This window comes from Sus scrofa, chromosome 5 (assembly GCF_000003025.6).
Source record: "Sus scrofa isolate TJ Tabasco breed Duroc chromosome 5, Sscrofa11.1, whole genome shotgun sequence".
Taxonomy (NCBI): Eukaryota; Metazoa; Chordata; class Mammalia; order Artiodactyla; family Suidae; genus Sus; species Sus scrofa.
Window position 1 is genome coordinate 33,930,427 of NC_010447.5, and position 26,953 is coordinate 33,957,379.

Genomic DNA, 26,953 nt, shown 5'->3' on the forward strand with positions numbered 1-26,953 from the left:
GTTTCCCAAAAATTGATGATTTTTTTAATTTTTAAATTTTTTCCCACACCCATGGCATATGGAAATTCCCAGGCTAGGGGTTGAGTCAGAGCTGCAGCTGCTGGCCTACACCACAGCCTCAGCAAGAGCAATGTGGGATCTAAGCCTTGTCTGCTACCTACACCGGAGCTTGCAGCAACACTGAATCCTTAACCCACTGAGCAAGGCCAGGGATCAAACCCATGTCCTCATGGACACTAGTTGGGTTTGTTACTGCTGAGCCACAACGGGACCTTCTAAATATTGATGATTTTTTAAAATGCACTTACCCCATTTGGACTGTTGACCCCAGAAATGAGGGTATGCAGTAGTCAGCTGCTGCCAGTGTATATGGTGGTCGAGCAGCAGAATCATCCCAGTAAATGTCCTTCTTCATCTTGGGTAAGCTCATGTGCATTTCATCCACGGCCAAAAGAGAGACCTAAAGTCATGGTTTTAGTGTTAGAAGGATTCAGATGTGACTTGTATAAAGCAAAAGAATAAGTTCCAGTGGGTGGATGGGGTTTGGAGTGGGATAGAACACAGTCTATGTGAAGTTCCAAAAAGACCTCCAGACAACATACTGAAGAGCCAAGCCTCTTTCGTTTGTGGCCAAAGCTCTCAAGTTCAGGGGCCAGCCTTCAGAGTCTGTTTAGATTATTAATGTTTATAAATGAAACAAAAGCTCCTCTAACCTGCAGATTTCTGTCAATGCACCAGTTAGTTTCAAAATCATCATCATCTTCTCCAAAAGGGTTGATAAGCTGCTCGGCTACCTGTAGAATAAGAATAAGTCCATCACGATACTTGTGAAAACTAAGAATGGAGGTTGAAGAGGATTCCTACTTCATTCTCTGCTTTCTTTGGTCATCTTTCATAATAGGAAGTCTGGAAGGGGGTGGGTTGTCCTGCAGACACACAGATTTATCAGCCAGTGAGACTGGGCTCTCAGACCATCATGGGTCATGTACCTGCATGGGTCTGCTCCCCAGTGGCTCTGTCTGTTCAGCTGGTGACAATGTAGGCCCCATCTCAGAGAAGCCACAGACTGTTTAGGAGCCAAATGACTGATTCTCAGGTACAAATCAAACTAGCAGATATCAGAGGAGCACTGCCAATGTGCTAGGCACTTCAAGTGTTATGTAGCCTGTTCTCTTAAAAAATTTACGAAGGCCCAGGTGATGAGGTAAAATGTAAACAACAGGGAAGATTAAACAGCAAAAGGACTTAACAATTAAAGAAAATAATACAGGGAAATTTCATAATTATAACTGTTAAATGAATGAGTCAGAGAGCTAGGAAGTCATAAAGCTGGAATTTGTCTACTTAGTTTTACGTTAAAGGATTTACTGCTATCTAATAAATTACTCAGAAGTTATGTAGCTTCTTATCATATACCTTCTAATAGTTGGTCAGTATTAGATGCTCTTATCATGTTCCTGAATTGACTAGCCTTCCTGATCAGAGAAGTATATGCCAAATATGACTCACCTGTTTTCTCCTTCTTGATTTCATCTATCAATCAAAGATTGATTTTTACAATCTGGATGTGGTGTGTGTGTGTGTGTGTGTGTGATTTTACATTGGGCGTAGATGTGAAAAACTTACAAGTGTATAACATAGAGGCACCATTGTTTAGTTAATTCCTAGATTTTCAGACTATTTGGTAGAGAATCTACCTACATATCTTTTAGGATTTAGGTCTAATCACTTAGAGCAGTTGTTCTCTACCTTGGCGGAACATAACCTGCAGAGCTTTTAAAGAAAATTGATGCCTGGGTTCCTCCCCTGGAGATTCTGATTTAATGGGTGTGAGGTTGAACCCAGGCATTAGTATTGAGTAGCGATCCCAGGAGGTTTATGGTGTTGAGAATCACTGACTTAGAGAGAGTACGTCTCTCTTGTTCTAAGGGACAGCCTTGGGAGGGCCTGTGCTCCAGATCAGTCAGCCTCACAACAAAATCGATGCCAAAGTCCTTTACTGTAAATCCTAAAGGGCTAGAATTTTCCTTAAATTAAATGGGCCACTGAATAGGTCCTGCAAATTATTTTTGATATATCCACAATTCCATTTGTATGAAATCAGTCCTGCATATAATAATAGAGTCTACATTTAACTATCAAAATGCTATCCATGTTTCTGAATTGACTGTGTCCCCAAAATATCTTTTAATCACTGGGAGGCTCCATTTCCAGCAAATACCTGAGTAATTAATACACTGTTCATAAGGTTAAGATGAGTTTTCTACACTTTGAAGAGATTTGTAAATATTAGAATGGTCAAGACAAAACAGCTGTTTAGAAACTGAGGATTATATAATCCATTGGGTAGGAAAACTCCCTTCTCTTAGAGTTGCCTATCTCTTAATGGACCTAAGATGGTCTTTTCATATTTTGCCATCGAAAAGTATGTTATAAAGGAAAAGAATGCTCATACTTTAGAGACCACTCCAGAAGGCAGGAGCTGCTAACTGTTCCTTTCACACTGGCCAATCACCTCACATGGACACAGAGTGAGGAATAAGAAGCTCAGCAAACTTAGGGGAAAGGACAATAAAAGACCAGAGTGATTGAGTGTTTGGGCCAGGTGGGGTGATTTTCTGCTTGTAAAAGTAGAGTCTACTTTTTTTCTCTAGTAGGAAATGAGGGCTATTAGTCTCTCTTGCTCTTTGTCTTAAATGGGTAAAGGTAACTGAGTCACTGTCATCTGGTTAAAAAAAATTTTTTTTAAATGAGAGTTGCAACATTTATTTCAGGTTCTCTCTCTCTCTTTTTTTGGGGGGGGGTGTATTTTTTTCCTTATTTTGCCACATAGGCAGTATGTAGGAATTCCTGGGCCAGGGATTGAACCTACGCTATACAGCAGCAACCAGAGCCACAGCAATGAGAACGCAGGAGCCTCAACCTGCTAGGCCATCAGAGAACTCCCTAAAAAGGTTTTTGCCGTCTGTAAAGGATATGCCTTTACTCTTTGGAGTGTAAGTATATTTATTTTTCCTGGTTAAGATTCAAAGCAATGAGAGTAAAGACATCTGCAGGGGAAATGCTGCTATAACCTGGAAGGTCTCAATGGGGCCTGTCAATATGTGACTATTTGGAAGCTCAAATATCTGAAGTTCTCTTTTATTAATGTTATCTTCCAGCTGCTGTTAGATTTTAAGTAGCTCAATGATCCCATTGTCTTTGACCTCTTTCTTCAACCCATTGTCGCATACAAATAGGTGGAAGATTGGATTGTGATGGTCATTGCACAACTACAAATGTAATAAATTCATTGAGTAATAAAAAAAAATAAAAAAAAAAAGAGGTGGGGAGTTCCCGTCGTGGCACAGTGGTTGGCGAATTCGACTAGGAGCCATGAGGTTTCGGGTTTGATCCCTGGCCTTGCTCAGTGGGTTGGGGATCCGGCATTGCCGTGAGCTGTGGTGTAGGTTGCAGACTCAGCTCGGATCCCGCGTTGCTGTGGCTCTAGCATAGGCCAGCAGCTACAGCTCCAATTGGACCCGTAGCCTGGGAACCTCTATATGCTGCGGGAGCGGCCCTAGAAATGGCAAAAAAACAAACAAACAAACAAACAAAAAAAAAGGTGGAAGAATCAGGCCTCTGATATTTTTTTTTTTTTTTTTTTTTTTGCCTCTGATATTTTTACATACATCTAGGGAGGGGTGGGCCAGGGGAGATGGTGGTGGGAATAAATAAAATTCTACGATGATGACTGGACTAGTTATTCTCACTGCTCTAATATGTTTTTAATTTCCTTGCAAACCAAATGTCATCATTAATCTTGGTGTTTCTGATTTTGATTCTTCTTTTGAGTCCCAGTTCTAGTTTTAAAAACGGAACACATTTAATATGGCATAGCTAGCAGGATTTCAGGGAATAGAAGCTAACCATTTACAGACTTGAACAGAACCAAGATAATATAATATAATTGCTTAAATCTGAGATACAAGGCTTCCTATTTACTCTCCTTTACTCTGGTTGCTTGCTGTGGTATAAAGTATCAATACAGGTACAGTTATGACTTTAATTACATTACTGTGATGCTCATGGGAGCGCATCAAGACGTAAAACAATCGATGGCCACAAAAGAGCGTGCTTGTAATGGCTTTGCACAAATGAGCTGCTTCAGATGCTGCAGGATGATACTCACCACATCCCTGTCCCTTGGAGCCCCGGTGGAAAAGTAATAATATCTCTGAGCTATTAAATGTTAAATCTACCTTTGCGTCACTCATGAACGAGTAATTCAGTAAGGGATCAGATCAGTGTGCAGAGTGTGAGCATGTTGGAGATGGCAGAGCGGGTCTCAGGCCCCGGGACCAGTGGCTACCTTGAGCCATCCTGCATAGAAGAAGAATTGTAGGAGAGTAAAGATGGGAATGTAAAGATCTAAGTCATGCCCCGCGTAGCCTTTGGTGGGATCCAAAAACTGGCGTCCAATCAGGCACGCGAAGAAGAAGGTATAGACAGCCAGCGTGACAACCTGAAACAGAGAGAAACCCCCATGAGAGCATGGCGCCCACGGCCCCCAGCCAGCCGGCACGCCAAAGGGGCAAGAAGAAATAAAGATTTGATACCTGGGTGTAAACCAGTGGAATCCCAACCCAGTCATAACCAAATAAGAGGCTGCACCAGGAGCGAAATCGGTTCATTTCCTAAGCCAGAAACAGATAAAAAACACAATGAATGGGAGTGATGGGTGGGGTAATAAATATTTACTGGGATTCAGAATATGGCTTTTAGGAACATGGCTGTAAAATGATGAGAGTGACTTTGAAAGGCTGGTAATTGGTTCCAAAGGCCACGCCAAAAGGAAAAAAAAAATTTTTTTTACTCAATGAATTTATTACATTTATAGTTGCACAATGATCATCACAATCCAGTTTTATAGGATTTCCATCCCACAACCCCATCGCATCCTCCCACCCCCCAAACTGTCTCCTTTGGAGACCAGAAGTTTTTCAAAGTCTGTGAGTCAGTATCTGTTCTGCAAAGAAGTTCATTCTGTCCTTTTTTCAGATTCCACATCTCAGTGAAAGCATTTGATGTTGGTGTCTCATTGTATGGCTGACAAAAGGAAAATTTTGAAAATAACAACCTATCAACATTATTCAACAATGTGAATGTGCAATAAGGATGGGTACAGTTAGACATTTTTATGATATTAAGATATATCAGGACTGTCTAGAAATATCCTCTACTCAATTGATTCTATAATTTCCAATATATATATTGGCCCAGAGTGCTGGTGGGAAGACGGTGCTTAATATTTTAAATAAGTCAGGAGTTTCCATCGTGGCTCAGTGGTAACAAATCCAACTAGTATTCATGAGGACGCAGGTACAATCCTGGACCTCTCTCAGTGGGTTAGGGATCTGGCATTCCTGTGAGCTGTGATGTGGGCTGCAGACATGGCTTGGATCTGGTGTTGCTGTGGCTGTGGTGTAGGCAGCCAGCTCTGATTAAACCACTAGTCTGGGAACTTCCATATGCTGCAGGTGCAGCCCTAAAAAAATTAAATAGAGAGTGTGTGTCACTTCTAGCCATTTAGATAAACTATGTGGAAAGCAGATTATTTTTTTCCTTTCTTTTGAAAACATGCTTACTATAGATCACAGAAAAAAGAACTAAATACATCCTAAACCTTTCCCCCAACAACAGCACTTTAGAATACATCTATTGACAGAAAATCTATCTCTGTTTAAAGCAGGAAGGACTGGAGCCTATTGATTTTTTTTCTCTATTGAACACAAGTTATTATTTAAGACTGGGAAAAAAGAGTAGACATTACTTTGGGAGCTATTTTTAAATCATTTATTCCTTTTAGCCTAATCCAGGCAGGAGACTGTCATGGCACAAATCTATCCAGCCCTTCCATAAATTTGTTTCTCAGATGAATTCAGGGTTATATTTCATTTAATAAAACTGTAGTTTTGTTTCCTGGAGTATCTGGAAAGCTGAGCTATCCTTGGGACATTCCAATTTGGGGGAACTGACTGGGGAGGTTAATTTCTACTCTGGATTTTAGTCTAGGATCTGGGGTTAGTGATGGCAAATGTGCCCCCTGGCCGCCACGTCCTTCCAAGCCCTTGGCAGCCTATTACAAAGCCTTAATTCTGTTTAAAACAGAGCCTCTAAGCAACCACCCCCAATCAACCTGAGTTAAGCCTGTGCACCATTCCGTTCCTGCACTTGAGGGTTCTGTTACTAGCTCACTTTCTTCCGATTCCTTAGGAGCCAGCATTGATCAAAGCAAACTCATCCAGGCCCAACCTACTGCAAGCAGGTCCCTGTTGGTCTCTGATTAGCATCTTTTACTGATGCTATACTATGTACTTACAGTCATCAATGATTGCAGATCAACACTGTCTCTGATTCTACCTTCCTTCCGGGCTTTAGCTGCGAGATTTCCAAACCAGATGAATGGAACCCAGTATTTCAGATGAGGAGATTTGAGGTGGTCAAATAATTTTCTTTCATCTGCTGTCATAAAACCTTTACATGCGCAGAAAAAATAACTAGGTTATACAGACTTGTTTTAGTATTGATACATTACTGTAAATATTTCAGTGTCTACTACGTGCGTGTACATATAGTGGGGGTATTCAGGAAATAGAAAATAAAGGTTCCTGTTTCAAGTAGTTCATTCTTGTACTAGAGATAAGGAATATGTATGAGCAAGCACATATCCACACACACACACACACACACCACACACACACCACACACACTATATATATATTAGTATACGAGACAATGCATGTGTAAAACCCTAACAGGGCAGCCAGTAGGAAGTAAGGCGACATTAATTAAGATGTTCTTCCCCAATAGAGCATCTGGGGAGGGTCTCCTTCAGGTTTTGGTTAATTTATCTAAAATCGGGAATAAGAATACTTTGAATTGTTAGGATTAAATGAATAAAAGGTGGAGCTCCTGTTGTGTTTCAGAGAGTTAAGAACCCAACTAGTATCCATGAGGATGTGGGTTCCATCCCTGGCCTTGCTCAGTGGGTTAAGGATCCAGCATTGCCATGAGCTATGGCATAAGTCACAGATGTGGCTCTTATTTGGAGTTGCTGTGGCTGTGGTGTAGGCCAGCAGCCGCAGCTCGATTCAACCCCTAGCCTGGGAACTTCCATACGCCGTGGGTTTGGCCCTAAAAAGAAAAAAAAAAGAATGTATACAAAGCTCTTAGTATGGTGCTGACCATGTGAATCACATGACTTTTCCTCCTGATACTTCCTTTCAAGCTCCCACTTAACCAGGTCCTCTTCTGTGAAGCCCCCCTTGATCCCTTCCTTCTTATCTCCTGAGATTTCTCCCCTCAAAGCTCCACCACAGTGCTCTCTCTTCCCTTGTATTATAATAATGTTAGACATAAATGTTCCCCCTGCTAAGGCTCTTTGGAAGAGCAAAGAGCCTAGTATCTTCATAGTCCCCAAAGCGTTTTGCATGTCCTTTAAAAGTGTTTTTTTTCTTTCTTTTGTTTAGGGCTGCACTTGTGGCATATGGAAATTCCCGGGTGAGGGTTTGAATTGGAGCTGCAGCTGAGGACTATGCCACAGCCACAGCCACACCAGATTGGAGCTGCATCTTTGGCCCACGCCACAGCTTGTGGCAACCCTGGATCCTTAAGCCACTGAGCAAGGCCAGGGACTGATCCCGCATCCTCATAGGCACTGTGTTGGGTTCTTACCCACTGAGCCACAATGGGAACTCTTAAAAGTGCTTCTTTGATTTGGGGTATCTTTGTATAAGTATATGTGTTTGTTTCTGTATGAGTATGTGTGTGTGTGTGGGGGGGTGTCTGTGTGTCTTTGTGTGTGTGTATAACAAAACTTGCTTGAGCTTGCAATGACCTCTCTAAGCCTCAGTTTTTTTCATTTGTAAAAGAGAGATGATAAAATCTACTTCTAAGGGTATGTTCCTGAGATGGGGTACATATGTCAAGAGGTTAACATAATGCTTAGTACATACTTTGTGCTCTGTAAGTGCCAAGGCATAATATATTTAGTGAATCTTTATTTATTCACCTCTCACACCTGCACACCAAAGAAAGAAGAGATTTGAATAATAGCAGAGGAGAAATAAGGTAGCAGGTCTATTTCTAACAAACATTTATTGAATGTCTGCTCTACCAGGGTTTGTTCATAAAAGGATGTGCTTCAGGAGTTCCTGTTGTGGCTCAGCCTGTTAAGAACCCCAAACTGTCTCTTTGAGGATGCAGGTTCGATCCCTGGCCTTGCTCAGTGGGTTAAGGATCTGCCGTTGCCACGAGCTACTGTGTAGGTCACAGGCGCAGTGTCTATTCCACCCCTAGCCCGGGAACTTCTGTATGCCACAGGCGCGGCCATAAAAAGAAAAAAGAAAAAAGATGAACTTCAAAAGCTTACAGTTTACACTTGACCTTTTTAAGAAAAAAGTGAGTAATTTAAATGGTAAAAAATTTCAAAAGGGACAAAGAATATTAATGGGAAAGTAAGTCTCATTTTCCCAACCAAACACTTTCCCTCCCTGAAGGAAATCACTACAACCAGATTATTATGCGTCTTTCCAGAGAAACATCACAGATTTCATATAGGCCACATTTTTAAAAACACAAATGACTTTATACTTCAGACGTACCTGCCATTTTCTTCTATTTTCCAGGTTACATCTTAGAAATTCCTTTTTTGTTAATATATAGAGAATAACATCATTCTTTATAATGGCTGCATTCTAGTTAAGTGTGTACAGTATTTTATATAACTAGTTCTCTTTTGAATTAACTTAAGTTTTTAAAATTTTTTTGCTGCTAAAAATAATGCTGCAGTGACTATCCCTGTACTTATCTCCTTGACTGTTGAAGTGGACTTAACATCTGGTTAATTATGATTTAATACAAATGTTTTCTGAATTAAAGCTTGTTTTTAAAACTGGCTTTTGTTAGATAAGAATTTTGAGTTACTTTTGATTCAGAAATGCAACCATTAGCTTGTGAAATTCTAACACATTCAGATGAGAATCAACCTTTGCTCTAATGTGACACAATTTATGTCCTTAGCCATCTGTAATTGGTTTATAAATCTGGTTTTCCTGCTTAAGTTAATCCTCCCTCCTTATGATATGGACTGAGTTTTATTTATTTTATTTTATTTTTTTGTCTTTTTGGGGCTGCACTCATGGCATATGGAGGTTCCCACGCGAGGGGTTGAATCAGAGCTGTAACTGCCAGCCTACCCCACAGCCACAGCAACACCAAATCCGAGCTGCATCTGCAACCTACATTACAGCTCATAGCAATGATGGATCCTTAACCCACTGAGCAAGGCCAGGGATCGAACCTGCATCCTCATGGTTGCTAGTCAGATTTGTTTCTGCTGAACATGATGGGAACTCCAGACTGAGTTTTATTTAAGAGGTGTTGATATAACAGAAAAGAAGTCAAAGGAGAAGTGAGGTGCGCCCATTGATCCAGAGAGTTTTGGAGTTACCTAGATCCTTGATGTGACCCAGGCCAGTGCTTTGAGAATATGTTCCACAGATCATGGGTGTCTGAATCACTTGTGACAGGTGTTATATATAGGGAGGGCTGGGCTCCACCATCACCTGCTAAACCAGACTCAACAAGACAGGAATTCTTGACCTAATGTTGCACCTTACAATCTTATTAGGATACATTTAGAAAATACCAGCGCTTTTACCTTATCCCTAGAGATTTTGATTTAATTGGTCTGAAGTGAGGTCCAAGCGTAAGCATCCTTTTGAATCTTCCTGGGTAATTTAATGAAATCGGGTCCAGGCAGTTGCATGTTTACTAAGCTCTGCAGGAAAATTCTGACCTACAACGATGTTTGAAAATCACTTCCCCACTGAATGAAGATTCTGTTTATTCAGTAAAGAGAGTAACAGTTATAAAGCCAATATTTACCAACAAAAGACTACTTAGATAATACTCGGGTTATTTATATAAGCTTTGAAGGAGTCTGCACATGCTTGGGTAACTGGACTTTCTCTGGTGGTCAAAAATAAGCATGAGCCTAAGAATTCTTCGTCTTGTTTCTCAGTGCATTTCAAAGTTGTTGCATGATCCAGATGATCTGATCTGGTTTTGGTTTTGTTTTGTTTTTTAAGACTTGTATAGAGTGATTAAAACTGATGACAAGAAGTTAATAGATGAACTTGATGTGTCTTGGCTCTACGCTTTAAAGACTTGCTATGACCCTTCACCGCTTCCCTGGAAACCTATTCTCAGACATTTCATATCAATTGTCTAACACTTATAGTCTTGGGATTTAGAGTGCAATTACCAAAATGACCCCATTTATACACTGGCTGCAATCTCCGTCATTTGACCAAAGAACAACTTTACCTCTGGTTATTTTTTATTCAGGAGTATGGATCAAATTGTGCTGGCAAGTCCCTTCTTGGCTTTTGAGCAGAAAGCAAATATGCAGAGTGAGGTTTATTTAATGCAAACACTAAAGTGAGAGCTAGGTCCCTCTACCCCATCCTCCACCATATAGCACACTCACTGATTGGAAATAGACATGTAGAGCTAGGAAAGCAGGTATTTTCAATGTTCAGCCCAAGTTTATTTATTTATTTATTTTTGGCTTTTTGGCTTTCTAGGGCCGCACCCACGGCCTGTGGAGGTTCCCGGGCTAGGGGTCCAATTGGAGCTGTAGCCACCAGCCTATGCCAGAGCCACAGCAACTCGGGATCTGAGCCGCATCTGTGACCTACACCACAGCTCACAACAACACCGGATCCTTAACCCACTGAGCAAGGCCAGGGATCGAACCCGCAACCTCATGGTTCCTAGTCGCATTTGTTTCTGCTGTGCCCCAGCAGAAACTCCTGTTCAGCCCAAATTTATTGAGTACTTTGCTAGGCGCCATGAAAGATGAACCAGACATTAGTGTGTCCTCCAAGAGTGTATGGGTAGAATGATTTTGGTTATTTCCTGAAGGATTACACATTTTATCCAAAGTAATCCCATTCTGGGGAATTCAGTTACTGGGCCATTGAAAGACAAGTCTAGATTGTTGGTCAAATAAATTCAAAGAGCCATTTGTTATGAAATGGAATGTTATCTTCATCAGTGCTCCTGGCCATTTGAACCAGAGACTGATGATATATTTAGAATGTGTCCATCATCCTCATCTCCAAGGCTATGTTAACCGCAGGTATTGATTTGCTACAGTTTGGCAGCACCATCGGTTGGCTGGTCCTCAGAGTGCCCAGTCTCCTTCACAGGTCTGTCTTCACACCACGCTCCCACAGACCCTATCCACACCCCCGACATCACTGTTCTATCCTGCCGTTGCATCTGCCTTGAATTTCTCTTGCTCTCTCTTTTCTTTTTAGGGCATATCCCTGAGGCATATGGAAGTTCCCGGGCTAAGGGGTCACAGGGGGGCTACAGCTGAGGCCTACGCCATAGCCACAGCAACAGCAGATCCCAGCCGTGTCTGCAACCTATAGCACAGCTTGTGGCAATGCTGCAATCCTTAACCCACTGAGCAAGGTCAGGGATAGAACCTGCATCCTCATGGATACTAGTAGGGTTCTTAACCCTCTGAGCATTAAGGGGAACTCTATCTCTTTTCCTTCCGACTTTCTGGCTGGTTTAGCTCTGCTCAGCAATTTTCATATTGCTTATCCAGAAAGCCTCTCCTTAATATTTCAAATCAGAGTAAACACACACACACACGCACACACACACACATACATTTATATGTCTGTATCTACATGCTACTCGAATTGTGGTTTAATGGAGTAGGATCTGCTACTTTAAGGCAAAATTTTATTGCCTTCAAACTAAAGGACCAATTAAGTCCATTAATAAATAATACTCCGGTAGTGGCAGATTCAGTCGAAGCTGAGGCAGATATCTTTTGCCTTTAAAGCAGAGAGTGCTCATGAGGCTCTATTAGCAGAAGAGCTAAACACTCTGCTTCTCAAAACTTTTAGTCAGGATGGGTTTATTGCCAATTCTTTCTGAAAGAGAAAGTTGTGCATTCAGCATCTGAGCTCTTCTCAGAGAGATGACTTTTTCAGGAACATTGCAACAAGCCTGGCTCATTTTCCTCTCTGTACTTTCCAGATGAATGGAACGAAGCCACCAGATTCAACTGCAGCTGTTCTTTAAATTCAGTGATAAACGTTTAGAAATCCTTGTCAACTGGGAAAAATCAAGAGGAGGCAAAATGGAACTGAGAGAGAGAGATGGAATTCCATTGTGAAGGCATCAAGGAGGGCAATATTCAGAGTTTTTTTTTTTAACCCTGAACCACAGTAAGATATATATGTAGTTCCCCAAACAATTATTGGCTCCTCTGAATGAGATGCTCTCTGATATTTCCTGTTTTGTTCCATTCCATAAAAATTGCTGGCCGAAAGCCATGAAAATGACGTAAGAACCCAATAATAAGTGACAACGCACAGTTTGAATGGCTAAAAATGGATATGGTTGAGTAAAATCAGTTTCTGGGGGTAGCAACAGAGTCTGAACAGAGGCAGAGAAACTCCTCCATCTCCCTAATGTGAGCAAAACATTCCTAGTCAGCCACATTGCTGTCGCTAAATTCGTATCCTGTTTGGTAGTTCACTACCTTCTACACATGACGCACAGGAACTATCATTCACAAAATCAGTGCTTTTAATTCCTCGCCTGTCCAGGTGGCCCAGAATTCCATTTGCTTTGGGTAAACAGACCTGAGGCGATTTGCAGATAAAGTTGGAAGAGTTCACAGATGCGTTCTGGTGCATTTGGTTCCTCCACTTTGCTGCATGTTATAACGGTCTGGGGAATTTTAAAAACTCCTGCGTCAGCCTATTGAATCCCCATGTCCAGGGGTGTCAGCCAGACCTCAGTATTTTTAAAAGATCCCTAGCAAGTCCATTTTGTAACCTGTGCAGGGTCATGCAGCAAGCTGGCCACTTCAGCCCTCCCGATCTAGGTCAGATGTAGTGATTCTGTCGCGCTTGTGTAAAAGTGGATTTCTGGGTCCCAAGCCCCAGAGATTCGGGTTTCACAGGCTGTCTGGGAACCTGCAATTTAAATAAGCACCCTGGATAACTCAGTGAGTATGGTGGTCTATGATCATACCTAGAGAAGCATTGACTGGCTTCTATTTTTGTTGTTGTTGTTGTTTTTGTTTCAGGGCCGCATCTTCGGCATATGGAGGTTCCCAAGCTAGAGGTCTAATCAGAGCTATAGCTGCCGGCCTACGCCAGAGCCACAGCAACGCCAGATCCAGGCCGCATCTGAGACCTACACCACAGCTCACAGCAACGCCGGATCCTTAACCCACTGAGCGAGGCCAGGATCAAAGCCGCAACCTCACGGTTCCTAGTCGGATTAGTTAACCACTGAGCCACGACGGGAACTCTGGCAAATCTTGACTTAACCCCTAACACGGGGCTGGAGGGAACCTCAGACGTGAGCAGAGACTGCCCGTCCATGGCATTAATTCAAGGAGGGTGATTCTCTCCTATGTAAAGCCACTGTGCATAGGTGAGTCAAGTTTCACTCACAGGATGATATTCCATCTCTTCTGGGCTCATCATGTGAGATTATAGAGATAATTGACTCAGCCTGTAAAAGTACAGCCACCAGAGGAAAAGCCAGCACAACCATGAATACCACCACCCCTTGATCATCTCTCCTGTAACACAGAGCAGCGGGAGATTTCAAAGAGACCAAGCAGCCCCAGTGCCTCGGAATGCATCAGGAAAAACTACAGACTACAGGGCAGAAAGTCAGTATTAGACAAAATCTATTTGATTCCATTTAGCAAGAGATCACAGATTAAATGATCTAAGTGCGGGGCTAGCTTTCCAGCCAGTTCATCTAAAGTTAGAACTTTTATCTCAATGGCCATTTGACAATTGGGAGCTTGCTCAGTTGTATTCATGCCTTACACCTGTCGCTAAAAATTCTAATGGGGTCTCCACAGGCTCGCACTTGTCAGAGCAGAAGCTCAAGGCACTTGATGTTAAGACTCCAGGCCTTGGAGTTCCCATTGTGGCTCGGTGGGTTAAGAACCCGACTAGTATTCATGAGGATTCGGGTTTGATCCCTGGGCTCGCTCAGTGAGTTCAGGATCCAGCATTGCTGAAGCTGTGGCGTGGGTCACAGCTGTGGCTCAGATCTTGGCGTTGCTGTGATTGTGGAGTAGGCAGGCAGCTGCAGTTCCGATTTGACCCCTAGCCTAGGAACTTCCATATGCCACAGATGTCGCCCTGAAAACAAACAAAAAAATATCCTAGGCCTTTAAGAAAATGAAACAGTGCCCTTTCCTCAAATTTTACTGTCTTTTAACCACTCTTGTAAGCTACCAAGCACAGAAGGAAACTGTTTCAGAGAAATGGAAATGCAATGGAGTGATGTGAGATTCAGCCATAAATTTTATTTGGGCTTTTCTTTGAAAATGATTCATAGTAGAAAGATTTGTAGTAATTTTTACTGATCTTGAGGACAGGGACTATATCCACTCTTGCTTTTAGCTGCAGTCCAGGGCTCAGCTTGGCATACTGTATACACTCAATAATAAATCTTTGTTAAATAAGCAAATGCATGGCAGACTTAGCAGCAGATTTAGTAATGCTTTTTTTACAGGAATGTATCTAATTTCCCATTACCTATTTTGGTGCTTCTGGTGAGGAATTTTGAAAGGAAATATTTTCTTCTGATCACTGTGGAGCCCCAGATAAAATGTTTTGATTCAGTCTCACCCCATGACATAAGCACTCAATTAAGGCCATCACTTGAATTGGCAAAGATCTGGAATTGTGCCTCTGACTTGGCTTAGAATGAGCCACATCTTTCAGGGCAGGTGATTGAAAGGACTGGAATTTTCCAGGGCAACTTTGTAGCCAAGTGGGAAAATAACAGAGACTCCTGGGTTGCAGCTCCTCTGCTAAGTAACTGTTTGCTAAAGGCCAGTTTAGGGAATTTTTAGCAAAGTAGCTATTTTGCATTCAAAATTTTATTTCTCTATTTTCATGGGAACATTAGTAAAGAACTTTAAATTTTTTTCAAGGAAACAATCTCACATGCAATTTTTTTTTTTTTTTTTTGTCTTTTTGCCATTTCTTGGGCCACTCCCGCAGCATATGGAGGTTCCCAGGCTAGGGGTCGAATCAGAGCTGCAGCTGCCAGCCTATGCCAGAGCCACAGCAACAAGGGATTCGAGCCGTGTCTGCAACCTACACCACAGCTCACGGCAACGCCAGATCCTTAACCCACTGAGCGAGGCCAGGGATTGAACTGCAACCTCATGGTTCCTAGTCACATTCGTTAACCACTGCGCCACAACAGGAACTCCTCAAATGCAATTTAACAACATTTTGCATGGGGGATAAGAAGAACGTTTAATTTTTCATTAGACAAATTTAACCTGTAACATCAAAGCCTATGTATTTCCCAGAATAATGGTCTTTTAATTTCCCAGAATAATGTGACTTGAGTGTCCAACTTCAAAGTAAGGGATGTTCAGGGACAAGTAGGTGAGTGACCTAACTCAGCCAGCTCTAGTCAAGCAATTGCCAGATGCTCCAGAAGGAGATGCTGGCTTTCATTCTCTCTGCCCTCTCTTGTCCTCCCACCAGTCCTGAACCTTTGCGGCAGGGACCCTCTCCCAAACAACACAGAGAGGTTGGAGGGAAACTCCCATTGCCTTCAAGCCCATTGTCTCTGAGTATGATCCAGGAACCTCCCTGTCTCAGAGTCTCCAGAAACTTATTAAATATACTAGTTTCTGGACCCCAACCCTAGACCAACTGAATCAGGACCTCTGGGAGTGGTATCTTAGGATCTGCATTTTTAGAAATATTGATTTTTAATAATAACCAATGTGCATTGAGGTTTGAGAACATGGACTTTCCCTGACAGGTGGCTTTATGGAGGGACGTTCAAAACCTGGTAAGAGGTCTTTTGTGCCCTCAACATTGCCTTCTGCTTTTGCCCCCGCTCCTTGGGGGCCCCTGTGCTTTACTCACTGGCCCTCTCTATCCTCAGGCAGAGCAGGTGCCCTGGCACTGGGCTCAGGGCATCTGCCAAACACTTTCCGCCATCCCTGATCTTCCTGTTCTTCCCAGAATCGTTGGCACAGGCCAAGGATAGTCAGAGAGTGGCAGAGGCATGTGCCCCGTTGGGAGAGCTTGGAAACTGTCCCCATGTGCCGACAGAGTCAGCCCTCTCTAGTGGGGCAAGGAGCCAGAAGGGAGGTAAATCTATGCCAGTCAGAGAGGGTACCCCCCCATGTGGCTGGGGGTGGGGCTGCCAGGAAGGACCCTGCCCCTGAAGCATAGCCCCCAGCTTGGAAGGCAGTGGCTCAGAATCTTTGCCCTACCACCTAATAGGCAAACCTTGGGTACCTGCCGGCCAGCTGGTCCATTACCCCATTTTCTGCCTTTGGAGAAAACACTTAGGGATGAAAGAGAGAGTAGAGACCTTTATACCTCGAAAATCAGTGACAGCCCCAGAGGGCACTTGCAAGGCTTTAGCCCCCTCTGATTTCCCTCAGTTTTCTTCCTCCTTCTGATGTTCCACACAAACTAACCAGAAAATTGAAGTGAGAATGATGCTTGTTGTGTCCAGGCAGCTCAAATTCAAGTGCCCTAGATGGTACCCTCTGACCAGACTGCTGCCCAAGGCTGCCCTGCCATTCTGGAGCCTCCAGCATGGTTGGAATCTTGAATTCACCCTTTTCTTAATTGTTGCAGCTTTGTTGTTAGTAACGAATTATTATTTGGTGGATGCTAAAGCCTTTTACCCCAAGGGTAAGAAAAAGGGTTTAAAAAAATAAGCATCCTGGGAGTTCCCATCATGGCGCAGTGGTTAACAAAACCGACTAAGAACCATGAGGTTGCAGGTTCGATCCCTGGCCTTGCTCAGTGGGTTAAGGATCCAGTGTCACTGTGAGCCGTGGTGTAGATTGCAGACATGGCTCGGATCTGGTGTTGCTGTGGCTGTGGTGTCGGCCAACGGCTACAGCTCCGATACAGCCCCTAGCCTGGGAACTTTCATATGCTGCAGGTGTGGCCCTAAAAAGACCAAAAAAATTTTAAAAAATTAAAAAAGACATAAAGAGGCTGTGGGTCAATAGATCACACCTTGAGATATACTGGTTTAAATGCACATCAAGGGGCAAATGAATTGCCCTTGGAACAGCTGGAGGGTACTTGTGGTTAGACAAGTATCCAAGTATTCCGAATGCCTTGGCCAGAGGGAGAGGGTGGATGCAAGTACCTGACAGGCATTTGCAGGCGTTTGATAAGGAGCGAGACTTTAGGGCACCTAAAGGAAATGAATTCACATTATTCTCCCATTCATCTTGCCATTTCCACTTGCCCCTCAGACCTGAGCACAGCTCAGGCCTCCTTGCGCTCAGGTCTGACCAGAGGCCCCAAAGGCTCCTCCATTGCCAGCCACCCTGGCTGCCGCCCACTGTGCTTTTAACATGAAGGGGATGCTGGGAGGATGAAACGCGCTCTGAGAATTGGGCCTGGAGTCTGATTTCTGTCAGAATGCACTCCCTTCCTTCCAAGGATGCGTCAGGACTAGAGAAAGGTCACCTTTATTCATGCAAGTAAATTTTAGCACTCACTCATCCATTTGGAACGGGCCAAACCTTTCTCGTTTGTTTTTAGGACTTTTTCAGAGGTTGAAATTTTTATTGCATTGAATCCTTTAGACATTAGGGCAAAAAAAAAAAAAAAAAAAAAAAAAGAGGTTATCAAGAGGCATTTCAACTTGGTCATTTGGAAGCAGTATTCCACTTTTACATTTGGATAAATAGCGGCAGTTAGTTTAAGTTATGACTGGTTTTACATCATAATATACCCGTGCATTTGCCAGGCCCTTTATATGCTCCTCTGAATCCTTAACCAAGTACTTGTGCCCCATTACTTTCTCACATCTTGCTCTGCAGCCCTAAAAACAGCCTCTACACTCCTTCCTCCTTATTTGCGCCTTGACTTTCATAGCCTCCTGGTCATAACAGATCAAGAAGACCCAAGATGTCATATCAAATGAGTCTTCCCAAGTGACCAGAGGGCTCTGTTATGCTGTTGTACTAAATGATTTCATTATTAATAGCAAGAACTCGTGTCACACCACAAGCGAGGTACTGCTTTAACGATGCAAATATTAACTTACTGAATCCTCACAACAAGCCTATGAGGTATATGAGATAGAGGGTATTATAGACCACTATAAACTCATTTTATGGATGAGGAAACGGGCATAGGCAGGGTAAGTAGTTCAGACAAAGACAAGTCATGCAGTTGGTAAGCGGTGGGGAAGGATTTGAACTCTTACTCTGCCTTCTTAGTCACTGGTATCGTGCATCTAAGACAAAACCAAACCACAAAAGCCAAAGAAAACTCCAGAAAATAAACAAAAATTACTCTTCCTTAAAAAATTACTTTCAAGGACATTTCAGAAAAGGAGACTAGAAATAGCAACCTAATTTGAGACTATGGTAAATATAAAGGCAGAATCATTTCATAGTTCCTATATCTTCTGTGTATTCACTGATACATTCCCATGAACTCTCAAATCTATCAGTGACAACCCAGCACAACAATGCATTTTTATTTTCTTCATGCCAACAATCTCATTTAATTCCCATCCCCTTGAAGGCTGAGTTACCAGCTTCTTTGCTAAATATTAACACACCAAAGAGAACCATCCTTCAAACGTGATTGTCCTCAGCATCCTGTGTCCAGGAGCCCAGGTACAAAACTGCATCTACTTTGAGGAATAGGAGAGACAACAGACCCCCATTCAAGCAACCCTCTCAGGGTCTGCCTAGATGAAAACCCACATTGCTGGTTCCTTCCAAATCTGCTGTGTTCGGGGAAAAGTATTATGTTAGGAGTTCCAAGCCTGAATTGAAAGTTTGGCTCTCCTGCTGATTACTTGTATGATCTAGGAAAGGTCATAACCCTTCTGAGTCTCTCATGGTTTTTTTGAGATCCAAGTGAAATAATATTTATGAAAGTGCATAAATTTTAAAGTGCTAGAAAATGTAAGGTAATGTTACAGATGGTTTAAATAAATATGGCAATTATCACTATATTTACCTAAAGACCACGTGACTGTGCACAACTTAATTTGAGACTGTCTGCTGCTTCCTTTGCTCTACACCCCCGATAAACTCCTTGAGGGCAGGAATCACGGCTTAGTCATTTTTGCCTCTTAAGACTGTTTCTGGGACATGGTAAATAATCAGTCAGTTTCTTGAATGAATGAAAACATAAAAGGAACTTTCAAAGGAACTTTGAAGTGTCTCATCAAGGTCGAGGGGAGCCCCGTGGAAGGAAAAGTCATTCACGGTACCTGCTTCAACCACGTGGTCCATCGTCGGAAACCTTTTGTACACAGCTGTGCTCACTGAGCGGAAGATGAGCAGGGATGTGAGATTGACATAGCGCATCAGTGTCCTTCTGAGCAAGCGCCCGTGCTCGTCACTTCCGTGAACACTGCTGGAGATGAGAAACATCAGCCTGTCTGGCCAGGGCAGATTCACAAACTGGTTCCACCATCGGTTCACTACCAGAGTAACATAAAACCCTGTAGAATAACAGCAAACTGTAAAGGAATTTCTTACTGCAGGCATGTTGTTGACACTGATGTTTTTAGCAGAATTTTAGCCTTTTTAGGGATTGGGGTGTAAAAATACGTTGTTATCCATATCTTATGATTTTTGCCCTCCAGAAAAAAATAATATCATTTGTGCTTGGCAATGCTGTAGCACCCAGTGAGTGGGTATTAGAACTCAAATGTTGATGGCAAAAATGGAGAGTTAGTGACTAGGAAGCTTAATTGTCCAAGAGCAGATTATTACCTCAAACTCGTTTGGGTGTTAATTTAGTAAAAGCAGCCCTGACGGTAAACCTTGTGGATGATTCTGGTTCTATTGCAAGCAGTGGCTTTTCAGGCATGCCTCTTAGCTTGGAAACACTCCCATGCAGAGTCATCGGTGTAATCCTAACGGAGACAGCTGTGTGGCTGCATTCTGCGTGTGACCTATACTTACCAAGCACAAAGGTTACTGGAATTTGTTCAGCATATCTGTCACAGTAAATTGATAATTTTTCAAAGTAACGTTTTTGGGCTCCTGTAAGTAAGAATCTGGAGCAAAAATAAAATGCACAGCCCTTTATGATATTATACTTCTGCACCTGCTTTGCAAGTGACATTCAGTGCAAACAATTAAGCACAAATAATCTCAATTTTGTTTTTTAAGGAGCAATAACTTTTTCTTTTCTAGCTAAGCTGAGGTATCTCAAAAACTTTTTAACAGCTGAATGTTTTAAGTACTAACTTTTTTAGTACATTAATGTTACTGGCCGTTAGACATATTAACCACTTTATTTTTAGGTACTTTATTTTCAAATTTTCATATGACTAATGCATTGGATTTGGAGCAGAATACCTCTGAAAGAGTCTGTTTTTCAATTTTATTCATCAGGTGTACTTAAAAAAAGAATGTCTTAATTAAGTGGATTATACTTATAAGTCATTGTTGAGTAATAACCCTGAATTTGACATTTTGGTCTTACTTTCTCCTGAATATGCTACTTAGCACATTCTTGATTATATGTGTCGTACTTCAAGGGGTGTTATAACTATTTATTTTAAAGCCTACAATTATTTAAAATATAAGACAACATGATTTAACGGTTAGAAATGAAGATTTTTATTGTTCTATTTGGTGGGTCTATATTTCTATAATATAAATGTTGAAATTTATATTATAGATCTGACACAAACCCATTTTCTGGTGTTAAACACAAATCCATTGAATGGACTTTTCATGTTTCAAGGAGGAGATTCAGAAGCAGAAGAAATGTCTGAAGGCAGGTTAATAATAATGATCAGGATCCAGAAAGAGAAGCAACACAGATGAATCTGCAGAAATGAATGAACGCAGTTGTTCCTAGGGAGGAAGGAATCCCTTGGAAATATTCATGATAACACATCTCAGAGGCTTATTTAGGTCAGTAGAGCATTGATGAAGGAAGCAGAGGGATAATGAGGTGACGGGGAGACACCCATGAGATCGAAGATGAAGCTGTGGGAGCTGGAGGTGACCGAGAAGATGTGTGGGGTGCAGGGTGGGCTGGGAGTTCCCACCTCAGCTTTGGAGGAGTTGTCAGAAATTCTGAAGTCAGGAAAAGCTGACAAGAGAGGCATCGCCTGGTCGACAGGCCTATCAAGGTCCTGCTGAGGACAAGTTACAGCCAGAGAGGTTTCTGGTACTCAAATACAAATGGTCAGAGGATTTAAATGTGTCCAGACCATGGGGTCTGATGGAGCCAGTTTTGAAACCCAGATCTGCCACTTACAGGTTTGGATTTTGAGCATATTTTTAAATCTCTCTGAGTCTCAGTTTTCTCATTTATAAATGGAGAGAATAATACCTATATATCAGGGATGCTATGAGGATTAAAGAATGTATGATATATAAAACCACTTGGTGTACGGTGTTATACTTAATCAGTAATAAAGTGGTAGCTCTTATTAGTAATTGGCCATAAGAAAAAAAATTTAGCTAATGGACACATAGAAATTTTGCTAGCTGGAAAGTACTACAGTGATTATTTTGTCAAATCCATCCCAAAATAAAAAGAGATATAATCAAACTCTTATATATGGTAATGAATTCTGGTTCTGTATTATGATTTTTTTGCTATTTGCTTATAATAGGATTAAAAAAATCTAGGGTCATGAGTAGGCATGAGAATGAAACTATGTCTATATTTGTCTACAGGTATATCTGACTGTTGTGACAAATTCAGCCTGTAGTCCTTGGTAGAGCTTTGATCATGATAGAAGGATCTATTTTAATAAGCTTTTATGGTTAAACTTTAAAAAATGAAAAATGACTTGACTATTGTTATACATGTAAGCACTCTGCTGTCTTTAGGAAAAATATGTGCATACAATTTTGTGGGGTATAAATAAGATGTTGAAGCCAAAGTTAAGGCCCCATGGAGCATTTTTGGCTGCGATGCAACTGTTCTAAGAGCTATTCTATTCTAAGAAGCAGTAGCAGGAATAAATTCACATTAGTAAAAATAAACTAATGAGACAATTAGCCTGAAACGTCATGTGTCTTCCACCATTTCATATTTTGAAAGATTAGGTGACACATAAATAAACTGTCAAAATAATATCACATTTAGAAGACATGTCTGAAAAATGATTAGAGGTTTTTAATAAACTTTCCTTTTAAAGATACTTTGCCAAAATGTATACCCATATATACATTTGTTTGGGACTATAGTTTTGATGTGTAGCAAAATAGCTCTTCTATTCTACTTTTGGTCATTAACAGCCAGACATATTAAGTCCCTTCTTCACATAGGGTCCTGGCGCTGCAAGGAAGGAGGCAGGTGAGAGCAACCGTACACAAATTTGTTCACTGTACGCGGAAGGACAAGGACAAACAGAGGTACACAGAAAAGGCAGAGATACAGCCTCAAAAACCTTTAGCTTTTCTATTTTAAGTTTTAACTTCCCCCAGAGAAGAAATGTATGCAATCAATATTAATTTTAAAAAACTCATAAAGCTTCCCTGTTGTAATATGGATAAAATGTTATCAAGATTCCAATTTTTAGTTATAAAAGTATTTCTTGGACATGATAGCGCTCAGATTTCCTGTCAATCTGATGGGCATAGGCTCTGATGTTATAAAGAGTAAACATCTTCTTTTGCCAATATAATGTGCCTGGAACTCAGAAGATATAAAGAAAAGAAATTAGGTTTCAGGCCTTTTCTTTAATTGAGATACTGGGGAGGTTGGGGGCACCATCTTGGGAAAGATTTCATCATTCCAGGAAAAGGAAGGAAAGTTGCCCAATATACACTGTTCATGAACATGTTAATTATGTAGGTGGTCGCTACAACCTGTCCAATCAGAAATGCAAACTCTGAATGGTATAGTTGTTTTTTTTTTTTTTTTTTTTTTTTTTTTTTGTCTTTTTGTCTTTTTGCCATTTCTTGGGCCACTTCCGCAACATATGGAGGTTCCCAGGCTAGGGGTCGAATCGGAGCTCTAGCCACTGGCCTACACCAGAGCCACAGCAATGCCAGATCCGAGCCTCATCTGCAACCCACACCACAGCCCATGGCAATGCTGGATCCTTAACCCACTGAGCAAGGCCAAGGATGGAACCTGAAACCTCATGGTTCCTAGTCGGATTCGTTAACCACTGAGCCACGACGGGAACTCCTCTGAATGGTATAGCTGAGAGAGGCATAAATAATTATTTGTCTGTAGACTCTGCCATTCAACATCATCACTTAGTGAGGATCTAGGATCTAGGTATGAATTTTTTTGTTTTATGCCTATAGTGAAATTCTTGAAGTGCGACTAATACCTCTTTGTGACCAATTAAATGGGGCTGGAATGAGAGCCACCTGAACCTGATGGTTAGCGTCTCTTTACCATTCTGAAAATGGTTAGATGTGAATTAAAATACCATGTCCCAGGGAGGAGGCAACAGAGGATCATGCAAAGGAGGAGGTTACATAATGCAAAAGTCAGCAGCAACCAAAGGGCTTGGATTTTTGAGGCTGTATTCTTATATGCGATTTGATGCCATTTAAGGACACATGCAAAGGAAAGTACCTGTACATCAAACTTATTGCTGTGTAAAGAACAGCAAAGACAATAAATTCCCTGTACAGTAGTTTGTAGATGCTGCCTCTCCACTTGAGGAGTAACCTATGAAATCCAAAAAAAGTCGCATTTGCTACTTTACTGGAGTAAGTGACAGTCATCTTGGATAGTGTTTTTTTTTTTTTTTTTTCTAGAAGAGCAAGAAGACAAAACACAAGTAAAAAGCAATGTTTAAGACAAAACGAATCTGTATCTCAAAAGAAAGCCTAGCCAGCAACCAGTCAGCCCTCTCTACTTTTTCAGCTTGAATAATTTGGAATTTGGAGATAACCACCATCTCAGTACTAAATCTTTCAGCAGAAAAGGGGAAGAAAGGAGTGTTTTGAAAAAAAAAATCTTAGAAATCTTAAACTTGTTTTCATTGCCTTTTTTTTTTTTTTTTTTTTCAGGTCCACACCCGAGGCATATGGAAATATGGAAGTTCCCAGGCTAAGGGTCAACTCAGCTCCAGCTGCCAGCCTACACCATAGCCACAGCAATGCGGGATCCAAGCCATGTCTGCGACCTATACCGAAGCTCACAGCAACACCAGATCTTTAACCCACTGAGTGAGGCTGGGGATCAAACCCCTGTCCTCATGGATACCTAGTCAGGTTCATTACTGCTGAGCCACAGTGGGAACTCCTCATTACTAAATATTATTTTGAAATTATTATAGCCATTGCTCAATAAATATTTGAAGGAACAAATGAAGTATATGAGAGACATTGTAATATCATCATCATTTATTTTCTTAATCCATAGGAAAATCTGAGGTACTGATGTGCTATATTAACTGACATTTTCAAAAGCAGTGTCCGAACTTATTGTTTGGGTTAAAGTGTATAAAGAGGTATTTGTTTCACCCCTAAATTTCCTAAAAGGAAGTTATGGCTCTCAGAAATCAGGAGACATTGTTGGAATGAAGCAAGCCCCTTGTAGGAATTTAACTGATGGGTTACTTTTTTTTTTTTTTTTTTTGTCTTTTTGCCTTTTCTAGGGCAGCTTCCTGCATCATATGGAGGTTCCCAGACTAGGGGTCCAATCAGAGCTGCAGCCACCAGCCTACGCCAGAGCCACAGCAACGCGGGATCCTAGCCGCGTCTGCAACCTACACCACAGCTGGATCGTTAACCCACTGAGCAAAGGCAGGGATCGAACCCACAACCTCATGGTTCCTAGTTGGATTCGTTAACCATTGCACCACGACGGAACTCCTGGTGGGTTACTTTTGATGGTTTTAATTAAATTGGGTCTCTAGTGGAGCTCTTGAGTGCATGGTTAGCACTCTGCACTTCAAAAGGTAGATGAAATGTTGGACCTCAGTGATGCTAAGTAAGGTGCATTTTCCCATTGAAAAGTCTCACGTAAAATGCTTAGGGATGGGTCACTTTCAGCTTGAAGCTGAAAAAAAAAAATGAGGACATTATTTAAGACTCTTTCCACTTGGATCTGTTCCACAGATGTGGGTAGGATGAGAACTGGGCCCCAAACCCTAGTTTTCAGTGAGTTCTCTGGCATTCCATTGCTTTTCACCAAGACACTAATCATGCAGATTTTACGAAGATGCCCCAAAGCTAAACTTTGAAAATGCTGCTCCATGAGCTAACACAGAGCATACACAGAGGAAAATGAGATGTCTTTGAAGACTTTTGATTTCAAAAGGATCTATGAGGAGAGTCTTACAGAGCTACTTAGACTGAAATTATGGCGTTTTTAGGTAGAATGGTGCTAGACATAAGTAATAAACTGTATAGCAGATTTCTTTTATAAAGTAGCCTACAGCACACATTTGACCATAAACAAGGAAATTTTGTCTTTATTCAGAGGTAAGGAACCAAGCCAACTCTCATTTGCCTAGTTTCCCTTAAAAAGAAAAAAAACTCTGTAGCTTATATTCACTATATATATAGTGAATATATAGGAATCACCAACCTAAGCCTTCAACATTACTGATTTTAAGACAGAAACCAGGGCTTTTTGGCAAAAGTAAGTGGCATTACGAAAGGATGGGACTCACACCACAAAAAAATGGTTTCACTTTTCTAGCTTCACCTTGTCTGTCTGTCTCATGTGAATACAGCCAAAATTGGGAGAGGAGCATAATCTATATATATTAAGCCCATTTCATAATTTCTTCTCATGGGCACCAGAGTGTAAGTCCTCAAAGAACTCTTTCTTTGAACAGTTCACCCTTCTACTTAAGCTCTGTCGGAAAAACCAAGATCACCTAGAGCAGAGGTTGGAATTCAATGCATAGGTATACTCTGTGCACTAACCTATTGTTTGGTTCAGAGTCTCCAACAGGAAAGAAAATCTCCAGGCTCCAGGCGGAGGTGCCCTCGGGTCGCAGTTGCACTCTCTCGGTTTACCCCTCACTCATGCAGAGTCAGATTTTCTTTCTGTTCTCTTGGTCACTGAGAGGACCCAGAGTGTGACAAGCACAGGGGTTAAATGTCTTTCCACTTGTGGAGGCCTGTTTATGCCAAGGTGCCCATGGATGACAGTGAGAGCCAGGGACAAACAGGAGCAACAGCTGCTGATCCGGCTTTTTTTAATCTATAATTATAACTCCACCTGCCGCCCAAGCTACCCCTTTGAATGAGGAGAAGTCGGAGGTGACGTGAAGGAGGCTGGTCATTTAAGTCTGTTATTTTTCATTTTGACTCTGCCTTGGGATCAAGGAAGAAAGAGCCATTTGCCCCTAAAGTGCAGAGGCTCTACCAGCCAAAAAAAAAAAAAAAAAAAAAGAAAAAAAGGGGGGGGGATTAGGATACCCTGTGGGTCTTAAAAGGAAGAATAAATTCTTGTAAAGCATAAACTGGGGCTGGCAAGAATATAAACAGGATTTTTCACTATTTGAGACATACTGAGGATGCTCTTCTGTTAAAAACAACAGGCATGTATATTTAAGAGTGTGGTGTATGTGTGTGTGTGTTTTAGAAAAGCATAGAGAATTAATACATCATGTGATGGCTTATAGTAGTGGAAAATGATAACACACTGATTCATTATATGTGTTATTCTTCCATGGTCAGCTAGAAACATGCTTTAATTATTCAAAATGGTTGGTTTCTCTTAGGTTGGTTGTGCGCCCATATTTTCCTACTTTTTTTTTTTGTCTTTTGAGGGCCACGCCCGTGGCATATGGAGGTTCCCAGACTAGGGGTCCAATCGGAGCTGTAGCCACTGGCCTACGCCAGAGCCACAGCAACGCGGGATCCTAGCCACGTCTGCAACCTACACCACAGCTGGATCCTTAACCCACT

At 41.6% G+C, this 26,953-nt stretch overlaps 1 protein-coding gene across 5 annotated transcripts in view; it reads right to left on the minus strand.

The window, feature by feature from the left end:
* Positions 1 to 26,745, minus strand: part of BEST3 (bestrophin 3) — a 47,199-nt gene extending 20,454 nt beyond the window's left edge. Inside the window, exons 1-9 of one of the 5 annotated variants that reach the window (XM_003481658.4) lie at positions 25,964 to 26,743; positions 23,655 to 23,835; positions 20,054 to 20,148; positions 19,354 to 19,587; positions 6,362 to 6,516; positions 4,599 to 4,676; positions 4,352 to 4,504; positions 714 to 794; positions 309 to 460 (exon numbers count right to left, since the gene is read on the minus strand). In XM_003481658.4, coding sequence (XP_003481706.1) covers positions 309 to 460; positions 714 to 794; positions 4,352 to 4,504; positions 4,599 to 4,676; positions 6,362 to 6,516; positions 19,354 to 19,587; positions 20,054 to 20,148; positions 23,655 to 23,806 — 1,100 coding nt within the window. In that variant the 5' untranslated portion in view covers positions 23,807 to 23,835; positions 25,964 to 26,743. Of the gene's footprint in view, positions 1 to 308; positions 461 to 713; positions 795 to 4,351; positions 4,505 to 4,598; positions 4,677 to 6,361; positions 6,517 to 19,353; positions 19,588 to 20,053; positions 20,149 to 23,654; positions 23,836 to 25,963 lie in introns of all 5 variants that reach the window. The other 4 variants (XM_013997720.2, XM_013997718.2, XM_021091976.1 and 1 more) reach the window with 4 other exon arrangements.